Below are 13,870 nucleotides of genomic sequence, written 5' to 3' on the forward strand. Positions count from 1 at the left end.
ACCATCTCTAACCGAAAGAGGGCCAGTTGATTCGTTTTAGCCCTTTGACTCTCCAAGAAATTAATATTTTAATAAACAGTGCAGGGTCATATTTCTTATCATCTTCAACCGAGGGCCAAAGGGCCAAATATAGCTGTCACAAAAAACTATCTCCAAGCAAGGGCCATAAGGCCAAACATAATTTATTATTTAAATTTAAAAACTATAACAACTTAAATTTAAAAATTACAACAACTTAAATTTAAAAACTACAACTTATATTTAAAAACTAAAACTAAAACTTAAAAACTACAACTTAAAATTTAAAATCCATAATCAACATCATCTTCATCATCTGCCATTATAGAAGTATAGTCGGAGATAAACAACTACCGCCGGGTCATAATTTCCCTTTTTTTCGTAACAAAATAGGCCTTACTCATTGGAGTGTAATCCGAAGCGTCCATTTGCATATTCCTATCATCCATTTGTTTGGCCCGTTCTTCATGCCTACGGTTCCTTTCTTCCGCGGCAAAGGCATTTTGCTCTGTCATTAATTGCAATGAGGCCGCCACTTCATGTTGAGCGGCATAATCATTCTTTGCCTTGCCCTTTTCCTTCAACCTTCGGGCCTTGTTTCGTCCCATAGTCCTAGCCCCTAGGTATGGAACCTTCACCCAAAGATTGATTTTCTACCCTTATTTTTTGAATGGTAGGAGATCCATCTTCATCCCCATCTACAACTTAGGATTGAGTTCCGAACACCGGCTTAGGACCTACTATATGTTGAGATGGATCTTCAAATAACACCCACCCTTTACAAATTTCCCAACAACCGTCAAACTGAAAGGATTTCGAGCTGCCCTCCATATACAATTTCTCCGCTTGGCGTACCTAGAAAATATAATTACAAAAATTAAAGGAAATTAAATTTAATATAAATAAATATTTAAAATAAATTGTGAAAACAATTACTTCGTTGTAGTAATTGGCGTCGTTTTCATGTTTACTTGCGGCTGCTATTAGTGCTTGATACCATTTATTCAAACTTGGATGAATATATTTCTTCCATCTTGAAGAACAACTCTCGTGGTTTCGAGCATTTGGTGGAGTGGGGCCTTTGTAGAACTCAAAGTATTTTTGGACACACGAGTCCAAATACCTTCACTTGTTCGAGAAGTCCCACTCACACTATCTTCCAAAACCCATATATAAGCCCTGCAAAGAGCTTCATCTTCTTTTTGGGTCCAAACCCTACCTTTCATTGCAGATGAGGCCATTTGAAAGTATTGAAAAAGTTGAAGGAAATATTATTGGACGAGGTAAGAAAATATGAGAATTGAAATGGTGAAAATGTATTTATAGGAAAAAATGAGAATTTTTTCAAAATTTTAAAAAAAATTTGCCCAAAAAAAAAAAAAAAAAAATTCAAATCCAATGATAAATGACGTCAGTTAGCCGTTGTGTTTAAATTATAGCCCGACCTGGGGCTGAACGGTTGGCTCTTTGGCCCTTTTTTGTCCGTGGGGCCATTAAGCCATTTGGCTTGACTTTTAATTAGAGATGATTTTTGGGCTATTTTCAGCTCCTTGATCCTCTGGACCTTTCAGTTGGAGATGACCTAATTTATTTGGTCAAGCAATATGAGTTAAATTAGTTAGCCAAGACATTACGTCTACATCTTTACAACTCGTGTTCGAATCTCCTAAGCACAGGTTGGATTAGTTAAGATTCAACATTTTATGCTATAAAGAAAATAAAATGTTGAGTAATGTTATTCATACCATATTTTATACTACATTTCTGTATCATCTTAGGTGGTATCTGATGTGGACAATCACATCATTTGAAAATTTTGTAAAACCCAAGGAAAGGAAGGTGAAAGACTCCTTATATACCACAATTATCATTTAATTAACTAATTTTTCTTAATTATTAGTTTATTAAATAATGAACTAAATTTAAAAATTTGATTAATTCAAATGATGTGATTGTCCACGTCAAATACTAGCTAAGGTGGTATGAAAATGTGATGAATAGAATTACTCTAAAATATTTGTGTCCAAAATCCCCTCGGTCAATGCATTTATTCACTATATTATCCCACCTATACAACTCAACCCCCTTCACCGCTTTCCTCCAACTCCCTCCTCCATCTCCGTCCCCTCTAATCCTCAATGGTGTCCGTACAATTCCGTACGCTTCTCATCGTCTCGGCGATACTGAGGGTGGTTTTAATCCTCTACGGAGAGTGGCAGGACGCCCACATGGAGGTGAGGTACACAGACATCGATTACATGGTATTCTCAGACGCAGCTTCTCTAATGGTGTCTGGCAAATCCCCATTTGAAAGATCCACTTACAGATACTCTCCTCTCCTCGCCTTTCTGCTCATCCCCAATTCGATTCTCCATCGCTCTTGGGGCAAATTCATCTTCTCAGCTGCAGGTACTTTACTTTTTGTATTTGGAAATATGCACAAATAGATCTGGTTACAAACTTTTTATCGAAAATATAATTGCGGATACTAAACAGACAATACCCGTATATAAATCATGGCTTTGATCTTGTAACCGGTTCCATTTGCAAGTATTTCTCGTTTTGTATTATTATTTGTTTGAGTGGAGGAATTCAAGTGGCATTGTTTTTATGTTGTGCAAATTCTGTAGATTTGCTTGTGGGTTTGTTTATAAGGATGATACTGAAGCTTCGCGGGGTGCCGGAGAAATTGAGCATGATTTCTGTGATTGTTTGGCTCTTTAATCCGTTTACTTTTACGATCGGGACTCGAGGGAATTGTGAGCCAATTGTTTGTGCTTTGGTTCTTTGGGTCTTCATATGTCTTATGAACGGTGTAAGTTTCTTTCCTTGTCTAAAATTTATTTCCCTTTTGGCATTGAACTCATCAGAGAATAACTGCTACTAAATTACTCAGTAATGAATTTTTCTCTGTATTGAGTGAGAGTTATCTGTTGCATTATTAATCGAACTAGCTATACGCTTCTATCTCTTGAGTTTTCTGTAATGACGTTTAATCTTCTCATGATTTGTTCTCTTTTGCGGCAACCATGCTAGATACCAACAAGCATGGCAGTGTCTTTGTTGTTTTCCATTTTCGATATTAGAATTATGATGTTAATATTCCCAATGTTCCTCGGATTCAGAAAGGTCCTTTGCATTTTGTGAGCATGATCGCTTTACGAAAACCCAAGTTGGCATTGCATTCTGCTATAAGTAGTGTTGGTCAAATTCTATTATTTTGAATGGTTGTTATGGCTTCTGCCCTTAACTGTCTAACTCTCTGATATTTTTCTTCATGACAGGACGTGTGTTACAAGCTGCATTGTGGTATGGGCTTGTTGTCCACTTCAGAATCTACCCCATTATCTATGCACTCCCAATCCTTGTGATTCTTGATCCGCATGTGTTTCAGTCTGGTCAGAAACCTAGACTTCAATATTGGAATCGTCGGCAAGAATCACCTCAAAGCAGTTCTGGTACAAGACTCGCTCAGCTTCTTTGCCCATGGTTTCTTTTGAAAAGTGCATTAACACGAGAAAGGATACTTTTCTCCTTTATATCTGCAGTTGTATTCTTCCTTTTCACTGGTTTATTCTATCATCTGTATGGGTGGGATTTCCTGTACGAGGCTCTGCTGTATCATCTTACCCGTACTGATCCAAGGCACAATTTTTCCATTTACTTTTATCACATCTACCTTCAGTACCACCGTAAACTTTCCATATTGGAGAAACTCGTCTCATTTTTGCCTCAGTTGATAGTCCAGGTTGTTCTTGTCTTGAGTTTCGCCAAAGACCTTCCATTCTGCTGCTTAGTTCAGACAGTGGCATTTGTGGCATTCAACAAGGTTTTTCTCTTCTAAAAATTGCTGGCTTAGTAAATTTTTTACTTATATGATTGACTTGTGATGTCTGATTCCTAGTGGTTATTCTCATTGAAAACCTCTGCTTCAATACTGTACTTTTTTTCGCTGGCATGGAATACTGTACTTTCGACCTTAGAAAATTTTGATTTCCCGACTGAATCTAAATTACTTCTGTCCATTGTTGACAGGTAATGACTGCACAATACTTTGTGTGGTTCTTTTGCCTCTTGCCGCTGGTTCTCGCTTGGAGCAACATGAAGCTTAAATGGAAAGGTGTATCATGCATCGCATTGTGGGTAGGCGGTCAACTTCATTGGTTGTTGTGGGGTTATATGCTTGAGTTCAAGGGACAAAACGTCTTTCTTCAACTCTGGATGGCAAGCATCATATTCTTAGCTGCAAACACGTACGTTTTAGTTTCTCTCATCCGCGACCACAGATTTTCTCCAGTTTTCGCACCGTTGGAGAAAACCTCCAAGGACTAGAAGAAACTCAAGTGATAGAACATGCAGATTTGTTTTGAAGGTTTGTGTATAAGTTGACAATTTAGTTCTCAGTTTCTTCCCGCTTTATTTGGCGTTTAGATAAGCACATTTTGGCTGTATTTGGCGATTAGATAAGCACACAAGCAAAAGAGCCTGCACGATGCCGCGGGTTTTAAAACTTTGTTAAATGTGTGGGACTTGTAAAAATTTATTTACATCCATATAAAAATCTATTGACATCCTATGTTCTATAAAGAACAAATCATACATAAAAATTATCTTATTTACATCCATATAGTTATAATACACAAAAAAATATCTTGTTTTCTATGCTCCAACTTTTCACATTGTTGTTCAGTATTTCACTCTTCTTTCTTCTTTGCCGCTAATCCATAGCTAGAAGATCACTGTGGAGCTTTTCGATAGCATGAATAATGCCGACCTACAGAAGATTAGATGCACAACTGACAAAGTAGTAAGCCAAATGTTCTTAGCAATTGCGAACTACATCAAAAGATTAGCTCAATTAGCACAAACAATCAAACGAAACCCAAGATTTAATTTGTAGCCCAAAAAAACAGAGGAACAGTAATCATGACATTTGATGAGTACATATATGAAAAATGTACTTCAAGATTGAAAGTTTCATCAAATAAATCACAAAAAAGCAGAAAATTAGAGAAACCCAAAATTATAAATTGCATAAAATTAGATCATCCATTTCAGTCATGCGTAAATACAACATCACACATAACAAATTTGCCTATATGACGGTGATACACAATGTAATTGTTCAGATTCAAACCACACACAAAGCATTTGTAGCTCCCAAGTATACCTGTATCACATTATGATGCTTGCTTTTTGACCTTGCTCCTGGAGTCCTGACTACTGTGATCTCCTTAAGTGGTGCATGAGGGTAAAGAAATTGGTCACAATAGGTTTCACATACATCAGTTCTAAACCTTAAAGGCTTTGGATTTGTAGGCTTTGGTTTCCTGTACTTCTCCCCATGAGCATTGCTGGCAACAGATGTGGAGTTTTCTTTTTGAATCTTATCTACTTGATTGACCCGCATCATTGTTCAAGCGTTAACAGGCATAAAAAACCGTAAGGGAGAAATGAACAAACATAAACACTATGAAGTTACGCCAAAATATTTTCTTTTTTCAATTATTCTTGTTCCTTGTGGTTGAATGGGATTCTAAGCTTAAGATTTCGAAAACAGAGAGTTTCGAAAAACCTTAGAGCCAGCACCAATGAGCTTAAACAGAACAGATAAGAGCTAAAGAGATAGAGCTAAGCTACTTCACCTCTTCCGTAAGTCTACGTCTCCACCCAAGCCTAGACATCCCAACATTGCCCAAATAGGTGTCCCATCTTGACCTGCAAAATTTACACAGAATTGCAAAATTGGAAGAGGTTTAAGCATGAACAGATCGTAAAACGTAAAACTTTATAGCAGCAAATTGGGTTGCAAGCGAGCACTAATCATCATGAATAAAAAGTGGGTGCACAGAATTGGCAAGAGATAAACTCGTTTCCTGAAACGCAGCTATGAGTGACGGCGATCAATCTCTCCATTTTTTACACAATTAAACTTAAACCTGTGCATAACCAAGGTTTGGAATCGTACTCAAATCAGGAATAGGCCCTTGTAAGTTGCAGTTTCTCAAACTCCTGAAAGAAACAACAAAAACACAAAGATATCAATCTTGACATGATTCGTCGTGTTAAATATTAATAGCTACTTCTCGATTGTCATTCCAAACAACCAGCACCATCACCTAATGTGATATAACATCAGATAGAAACGGGAGATGTTCCTTGCACAGTGGTTGGAAATATGTGTTTCCCAACAAAAACTATGATTCCCTCTATTGTTGCTTCTATGATTATAACTTTCCCTCTATCGTTCGGAATAGCTTCTCTGCACTTTTTCAGTATACGAATATAGTCGTCATCTCTCCAGTTGTGAAGAACCCACTAAATTCACAAAAAAATCATACTTTTCACATAACACGTCTTGTCTATTAAGCAAGAATAGAGGCACCCCATTTTTTCTCGATGGTAATAAGCAAATCACGTGATGTGATAGTTGATATGTTTGTTAACTGACATCTTAATTATATTAAATCATAAGTTGTGATCCCTAGCTCTATTGAGGTTTCATTGGGGGATTAATATTAAACAAGACGACTGCTAGCTAGTAATTTTTAAGGCAATAATCTTCCCAAGTGTTTTAATTTTATTGGTTTCCATAAACTATAAATATACTAACCATGATAAGTGCAGCATCAGCCTTTGGAACACAAAAAAAAAGTCACCTCCATCCGATCACACTCCTGAGCAACAGACACAACACGAGGAAGATCAAAATCGATGCCTCGAATCCACAGACAAGTCTCGACCAACAAGCGCAACGTAGTACCATCACCACCACCCACACCTACTATTGTCTCAAGCCCTTTGAACACCTCTAAACACCCTTTGAACACCTCTAAACATCTTTCAATCACTGCAGGCACAGCCACCCTTGCCTCACAAGCCATTGCATCATTGATGAGCTTGCTGTGATCAGGATTGGCGGTGGCAAAGCTCCATACATCTTCTCGATGCACTGCCTCAAATGACGGATTGCTATTTCCTCGAAGTTGGGTACTTAGGCCGTGCCATGGTGCCAGCATTACCGGGATACTCTTGAGCAAAATGATTGCAGCCACGCTATTTTCTCCGGATTTTAATAGCCGTTTGGACAAAGGTGTTTGTGCATAACCTTTGGGGCCTAATTCCGTTGGTTTTTCTTTGAATACTTTGAGGTGGACTAGTGCCCTCATGACGCGGTAAAGGTGAGAAGGATCACAACTTAGAGCAGACGAGAGCTCCAAGAGTGTCATGGGGCTGCCATGGCTTTCAATTGCATCGGCTATCCCGAGTTCAATGGCGCATTTTACCACCACGATTTCAACAAATCCTATACATATTTCCACGCATCCACTTTCGCACGCTCTTCCTCTTCTTCTTCCCACCTTAAATCTCTTTTTGTATCTTCCGTTTTTCTCTGCGAGTGCATCTTGTTGTGCGAAAGCTCAACAAAATGTGTAAGATCGTGAGCGGAAACAAACAATGACAAGCGAGAGATAAACAAACAATGAAACCAACGTATTGAACCAAGGAGGTTACATATGGGCATTTGTAATACAATGAAATACACTTATATGATATCACACTAGGTTACTAATTGAAACCTGAAACTATACTCCTATAAATGAGTTCATATGAATGGAGAATTATATATGAAGGGTTGTGAGTCGCCCACATCATATCTCCATAAGTAAATCCCTCAAGTATACATGGGAGCAAATTGCTTTGTATAAGTTCTAAAAAGGTAATGTGTCATGAAGTGTAGGAAATCTTTGAAGGATTCAAATTGCTTGAAGTAAGTTGTGGAAGGGTAAATCATAAATTATGTACTCAATAACCAATGGATGGTATAAATTGTTTTAGTGAGTACTTTCATTATGATATTGTTGCAACATACTAAACCTCTTGCAAGAGTTGATAATATTAGATTGAGACTCAAGAGTCTAGAAAGATTATAAAGTGTTGAAAGAGATATTGTCTTGAGCTGCAGATCGAACAATATGCCAACACGAATCTTATTCATGATGTTTATGATATTAAAGAACCATATGGATTGAAGATTATGAGTTGAATACTCAAATGATTAATCAATATTTAGACACTAAGACAGATCATCTATCTTCGTGAGGGAAAAGATAAATTGATATTTGGTCCAGAAGTACCATATCTTAGTAAAGGATATGCTTTATTGTATTTAACACAATATATTAGAATGAAATGAAGCTTATCTATTAATTTATATTCTTGGAACTAGAGTATTGCATCATTTCCTCATGTATTTATTGATTATGGAACTAGAAGTTTCTATGGGTTTCTATATCTAACAAGCTGGAATAAAAGTTTTCAGGCATATGGGAGGAAATTTTTATACATACGTTACTTGGGAGAACCCTAGAAGGAGGAGGCACTGGAGATTGATTATGTGACGCCTTAGTACTTGGCGGAACTCCAGAAAGAAGAGGCACCGGAGGTTGATTATTTGGAGCCTCAATACTTGATAAAACTCCGGACAGCGAAGGCAATTGGTGCCCTTGGAATAAAGCCACAAACCTCTGATGGTCACTTTGAATCCAACTTTTGAATTCCTGCAGCTGGTCAAGCTTAATTTTTTTTCATGCTCGTTGAGTAATTATTACAAGCCTGTGCAACTCTCTATTCTCGTGCTTGAGCCCTTTGATCTCTTGTATAAGACTTGCCACCTCAGCTATTAATGATTCGACTTGGCGAGTTCGAGTAAGTAGACGTTGGTCCATGTTGGATATAGAGCTCACACACTGAACACTGAAAGCCAGGGGGTCTTGAACAAATCAGACTGTTTTGGAAGTATCCTGTTATATTTGGGAGCGAGAAAATTCCTAGTTACCATTGTAGCAGTTATGTCATTCTTCATCACAGAGTCCCCAACTATAAGAGGACCATTACTGGATAAGGATAGGGGCGATATATTGTCTTGAGGAGACATGTTTGCATTTTTTACAACATTCAAATTGAAATGACAGTCAGATGGGCAAGCCATTTTCAAAAATGATGAAAGAAAAAGAAGTTAGATAAATTGAAATCTCAGAAATGCAAAAAAAGGGAAATTTCTACAAGTTGCAACTTTTCGAGTGTGCATTTTGAACACAATTGATGCCTCTATAAAAGAAAAGGCAACATGGCCACTTGGTCAAAAATCGAAGAGGCACTGCTGTTCGAATTTCAAAAGCCAGATTTTCCTGAAATCAGTCGGAACCTGAAATCAAACTTCCAGTTAGGAACCGACTGTCTAAAATCAGTTGGAACCTGAAATCAAACTTCCTGAAATCAGTCGGAACCTGAAATTAGTCGGAACCTGAAATCAAACTTCCAGTTAGGAACCTGAAATCAAACTTCCAATTAGCAAGACAAGGAGAAATAAAGCAATCAGTCGGAACCTGATATCAAACTTCCAGTTAGGAACCGACTGTTTGAGACCTTTCCCTGATTGCTAGCATTGCTCTCGAGAAGTCATCTTTAACTGTTGTTAGGTCTCAGATTTCCTCAGCAAATACCTCAGAACAGTTGATATGATGTTGGCTTTTTTACACTGAAGCTGTCAAGCATGGATGAGTCGCTGAGAAGTGATGTTTTGAAGGATCATTCAAAGACAAATGTTGCGCATCACTTTTGCTATGCAAGAGACTGAAGCAGAAGGATCAATGAAGAGCCCACAAACATTCAAATATTTCATTGACATGCATCGGCCTAAAGAATTTACATATGGCTATCTAAGGAGGAGTGTTATAAAAATATGTGGATGACCCACATGAATAGTGATTCCCTTGGCTATAAAATGAATGAGGGGAGAAGGAGGAGAGCACACCAAACCGGAAGGAAGAAACATGAAGGAAGAGAGAAAAGAAAGAAAGAAAAGAGAGAGAGAAAGAAGAGGGAAATAATAAGGAAAAAATAGTGAGAGTTATCTTTGTATTCTTATTATTCCAGATTATAAATGAAAGCACTATTGCTGCCCCGATGACGTACTTTAGTCACATTGATTGTAGAGGAGTCTCGTAAATATTGTGTCTTGTTTCATTTATTTCACTGCACACATACCGTCGATTTTACAACAATTAACTCATATTCGCCAAATATTGTCTCGTATATGCATGAAACGTGAAGAGCACACTACAAAAGTGTTATGCACAAAATAAATTTCTCTCTTGTATTTGAGCAAATTAATTAGAATCTACTATTGTTAATGATTAAAATAAAGAGAACTTTAACGAAAAACTTCCGATACTATTTACTTTAACAAAAAACCATATTTTTACACTAAAAAGTCAATTTTGATATTATTCACTTTACCTTTTATTTTGTCCTTATCGTTAAAACTCAAAGTTTTTTGTCCTTATTGTTAAAACTCAAAATTTTCAAACTATTTTTATTAGTCTTCTTTAAAATAAATTGTTCAAACTAAATATTGTATGAGCTCCTCCAAAGAGTTAACCATTTCAAAAATTCTCAAAGACATAAGGCTGAACCCAAGCCTAAAAGGAAGTCTGGAAATAATTTTCAACCAACAATAAACACACCACATTTAGAACCTCATTGGCTACGTCATTGGCCCAAGCGCAAAGATGCATTCTAAACCGCCGTTGGCCCCATTTTACAGCGCATTTGCAACTCTGCATTCTTCACTTGACCGATATGGGACAAAGTTTTTCTCTTAAATATGTCTCAAGAATCTTAACAATCTAACACATCACACAATTATATATTATTGTCAAAACAATCCAGATACTACAAGACAGACGACAAAGCAACAGCACTAGAAAATTACTTTTGAAAAAAAAACCACCAATTGAGAATACCAATCGACATCCTTAAGTTTAATTGCTGTGTAAATTTATGGAAAAGCTTGAATCACTGATTGGACTGCATGAATAGGTGTGATTGTGTATCGGCTAAATCCAGCCTCTCCAAGAACATATCCCCATTCCTTCAAGGTCCTCTCTTTGCCTGTGTTTGTATGGGCCAGCATCACCATGTCTAGCATCAATCTCACATCTGCTAGCTTGTTGTCTTCTTTTCCATCTTCTTCGATCACAGCTTCTATGATTATAACTTTCCCTTTATCGTTCGGAATAGCTTCTTTGCACTTCTTCAGGATACGAATGCAGTCGTCGTCTCCCCAATCGTGAAGAACCCACTACAATTCACGAAAAGAGAATTGGATCATACCTTTTATCATAACATGTGTTGTAAATCAAGCAAGAATAGAGGGACCCTGTTAAAGATGCTCCACATGCAGTGCACTGTGCTTTACAGATTCCACTGTGCTTTACAGATTGGAATATGGTTCCCACGTTAAGGATGTATGATTATGCATAGTGGACAGCAAGGCCACTGCATGTGTATACTGACTGATGCATCATAGACAGCAAGGATGCCACTTCCAGTTGCTTTGTTTATTTGCATGCGTATGTAGTAAACTGTGTATAAAACTCTGCTGCAATTGCAGCAGATCATTCATTCAAATATAGATTGGATCCAAGTTTAATAGACCCCACTCTTTGTCTTCATAATAATGGCAGACTACATGATGCAATAGCTGATATATTTATTAATCCATCATCTTAATATAATAAGTCATAAGTTGTGATCCCTAGCTCTATTGTGGTTTCATTCGGGATTTATATTGAAGAAGATGACTACTAGCAGGTAATTTTAAAGGATATAATCTTCCTAAGTTGTTTGTTTTAAAGTTTTTAAGCCAAAATGGTTTGTACACGAGATTGACATAACTCATTACTTTGATCATTCAAATTTGAAATCAATAGAAGTTGTCCTTGAGTTTGTTCACCATCAATCGTTTTAATCATTTCTTATAAAATCTATGTTAAATAAGGAGAAAATGACAAAAGTACCCTCACCTTAATAAATAAAGGGCCAAAATAATTTGACAAAAGTTGAGGGTATTTTGTCATTTTAGTCCTTATTTAACTGAGATTTTTCACATAAGAACCAAAATGATTGACGATGGACAATCTCAGAGACCACTTCTATCGATTTATAATATGAGGGACCAAAGTAACGAGTTATACTAATTTTAGAAACCATTTTGGATTAAAAAAAATCCATTAGTTTTATTGATTTCCTTATACAATAAATATACTGACCATGATAATTGCAGCATCAGCCTTTGGAACACAACAGAAAAAGTCACCTCCGACATTCTCAATCCGATCATACTCCTGAGCAACAGACACAACATGAGGAAGATCAAAGTTGATGCCTCGAATCCACGGACAAGTCTCGACCAATAAGCGCAACGTAGTCCCATCACCACCACCCACATCTACTATTGTCTCGAGCCCTTTGAACACCTCTAAACATCTTTCAATCACTGCAGGTACAGCCACCCTTGCATCACAAGCCATTGCATCATTGATGAGCTTGCTGTGATCAGGATTGGCGGCGGCAAAGCTCCATACATCTTCTCCATGCACTGCCTCAAATGACGGATTGCTATTTCCTTGAAGTCGGGCACTTAGGCCGTGCCATGGTGCCAGCATGACCGGGCTACTCTCGAGCAAAATGAGCGCAGCCATGCTATTTTCTCCGGATTTTAATAGCCGTTTGGACAAAGGTGTTTGTGCATAACCTTTGGGACCTAATTCCGTTGGTTTTTCTTTGAATATTTTGAGGTGGACTAGTACCCTCATGACGCGGTAAAGGTGAGAAGGATCACAACTTAGAGCAGACGAGAGTTCTAAGAGTGTCATGGGGCTGCCATGGCTTTCAATTGCAACGGCTATCCCAAGTTCAATGGCGCATTTTACCACCGCGATTTCAACAAACCCGAACACATATTTCCACACATCCACTTTCGCACGCTCTTCTTCTTCTTCCGAAGTTAACTCTCTTTTTGTATCTTCCGTTTCTCTCTGCGTGTCCATCTTGTTGTGCAAAAGCACAACAAAATGTGCAAGATCGTGAGTGGAAACAAACAATGACAAGCAAGAGATAAGCAAACAATGAAACCAAGTAACAAGTACTCAAAGATTTATGCTAGTTGAAATTTTGTAAACTGCAGGTTTAATATGAATAATTAGTAATCCGCTATGATTAAAGAGGAGCATATGGATATAGTGTTTGAACACTCAACATTTAGGATGCACAAGTGAAAGATGGAAAAATATGAGACTCAACCGCAAAAGAGTGGATGTAAATAGCTAGTGTGTTTTTCTCGGGATTTCTAGCATCTACAAATATATGTTGAAAGCTTGGGATTTCTCACACACATATGTGTGTGTATATATACACACAATGGCCTTTATGGGGAGGGATACCATTTTTTTTCCTTTCAAAAAATAGGGATTAGTTATGGGACCTACTCGGCTATTCCATGTCGAACTTCAACAACCCAAACCGTCTATTTTTTCAAGTCCCAATTTATAGATCATCTATGCAAAATTTAATTTAGTTTGAAACCATTTGCCCATTTAATTGTTATGATGAAATTTCAATGTTTCTTAGAATATTGTGTTCCTCAATTTTTTTGAACTCAACAAAATGACTCAATTATTTCCGATTTGCCTAATATTTTGTAAGAATGATCTTACACCTTGAAAAATAGATGGTTCAGATTATTGAAGTTCGATGTCGTGTGAGCCCAAAACAATCCCCATTTAAAACAAAAGGATGTGGAGTCATTCCCTTAAAGGCTTTGTGTGTCTATATATAACATCCAAAGGTTTTAGGCTGAATTGAATTTTTGCAAAAAGTTTTACACTCCTTTTTAACCATTAGATTTTATAACATCCAAAGGTCTTGATTAAATGTGATGAGAATGTTTTTACACATTAAATGACATGAATTATAACTAATTAAAAATAAGAAGGCTTATTTTATT

General features: G+C 37.2%; 2 protein-coding genes, 1 non-coding gene and 1 pseudogene across 3 annotated transcripts; 1 reads left to right on the forward strand and 3 right to left on the reverse strand.

Annotated features, from left to right (window-relative positions):
• Positions 1-2,079: 2,079 nt before the first annotated feature.
• On the forward strand, positions 2,080-4,592 carry LOC103937142 (GPI mannosyltransferase 1-like). The gene is made up of 4 exons (XM_048565226.1): positions 2,080-2,427; positions 2,649-2,831; positions 3,303-3,847; positions 4,054-4,592. The coding sequence occupies exons 1-4, from the start codon at positions 2,157-2,159 to the stop codon at positions 4,348-4,350; spliced, it is 1,296 nt and encodes a 431-aa protein (XP_048421183.1). The 5' UTR covers positions 2,080-2,156; the 3' UTR covers positions 4,351-4,592.
• Positions 4,593-6,074: 1,482 nt separating this feature from the next.
• Positions 6,075-7,469, reverse strand: LOC125480707 (annotated as a pseudogene).
• A 2,986-nt stretch (positions 7,470-10,455) lies between these two features.
• LOC125470352 lies at positions 10,456-10,594 on the reverse strand. Its single transcript, XR_007252665.1, has one exon. It is a non-coding gene; the product is annotated as a U4 spliceosomal RNA (small nuclear RNA).
• Positions 10,595-10,663: 69 nt separating this feature from the next.
• Positions 10,664-13,219, reverse strand: LOC125480708 (acetylserotonin O-methyltransferase-like). The gene is made up of 2 exons (XM_048591742.1): positions 12,135-13,219; positions 10,664-11,164 (listed from the first exon to the last, which is right to left on the reverse strand). Exons 1-2 carry the CDS (start codon positions 12,912-12,914, stop codon positions 10,862-10,864), a joined length of 1,083 nt encoding a protein of 360 aa, XP_048447699.1. The 5' UTR covers positions 12,915-13,219; the 3' UTR covers positions 10,664-10,861.
• Positions 13,220-13,870: the final 651 nt, after the last annotated feature.

Source organism: the organism of the source record quoted next, unplaced genomic scaffold (assembly GCF_019419815.1).
Source record: "Pyrus x bretschneideri cultivar Hongxiangsu unplaced genomic scaffold, Pyrus_bretschneideri_v1 Contig10, whole genome shotgun sequence".
Lineage (NCBI taxonomy): Eukaryota > Viridiplantae > Streptophyta > Magnoliopsida > Rosales > Rosaceae > Pyrus > Pyrus x bretschneideri.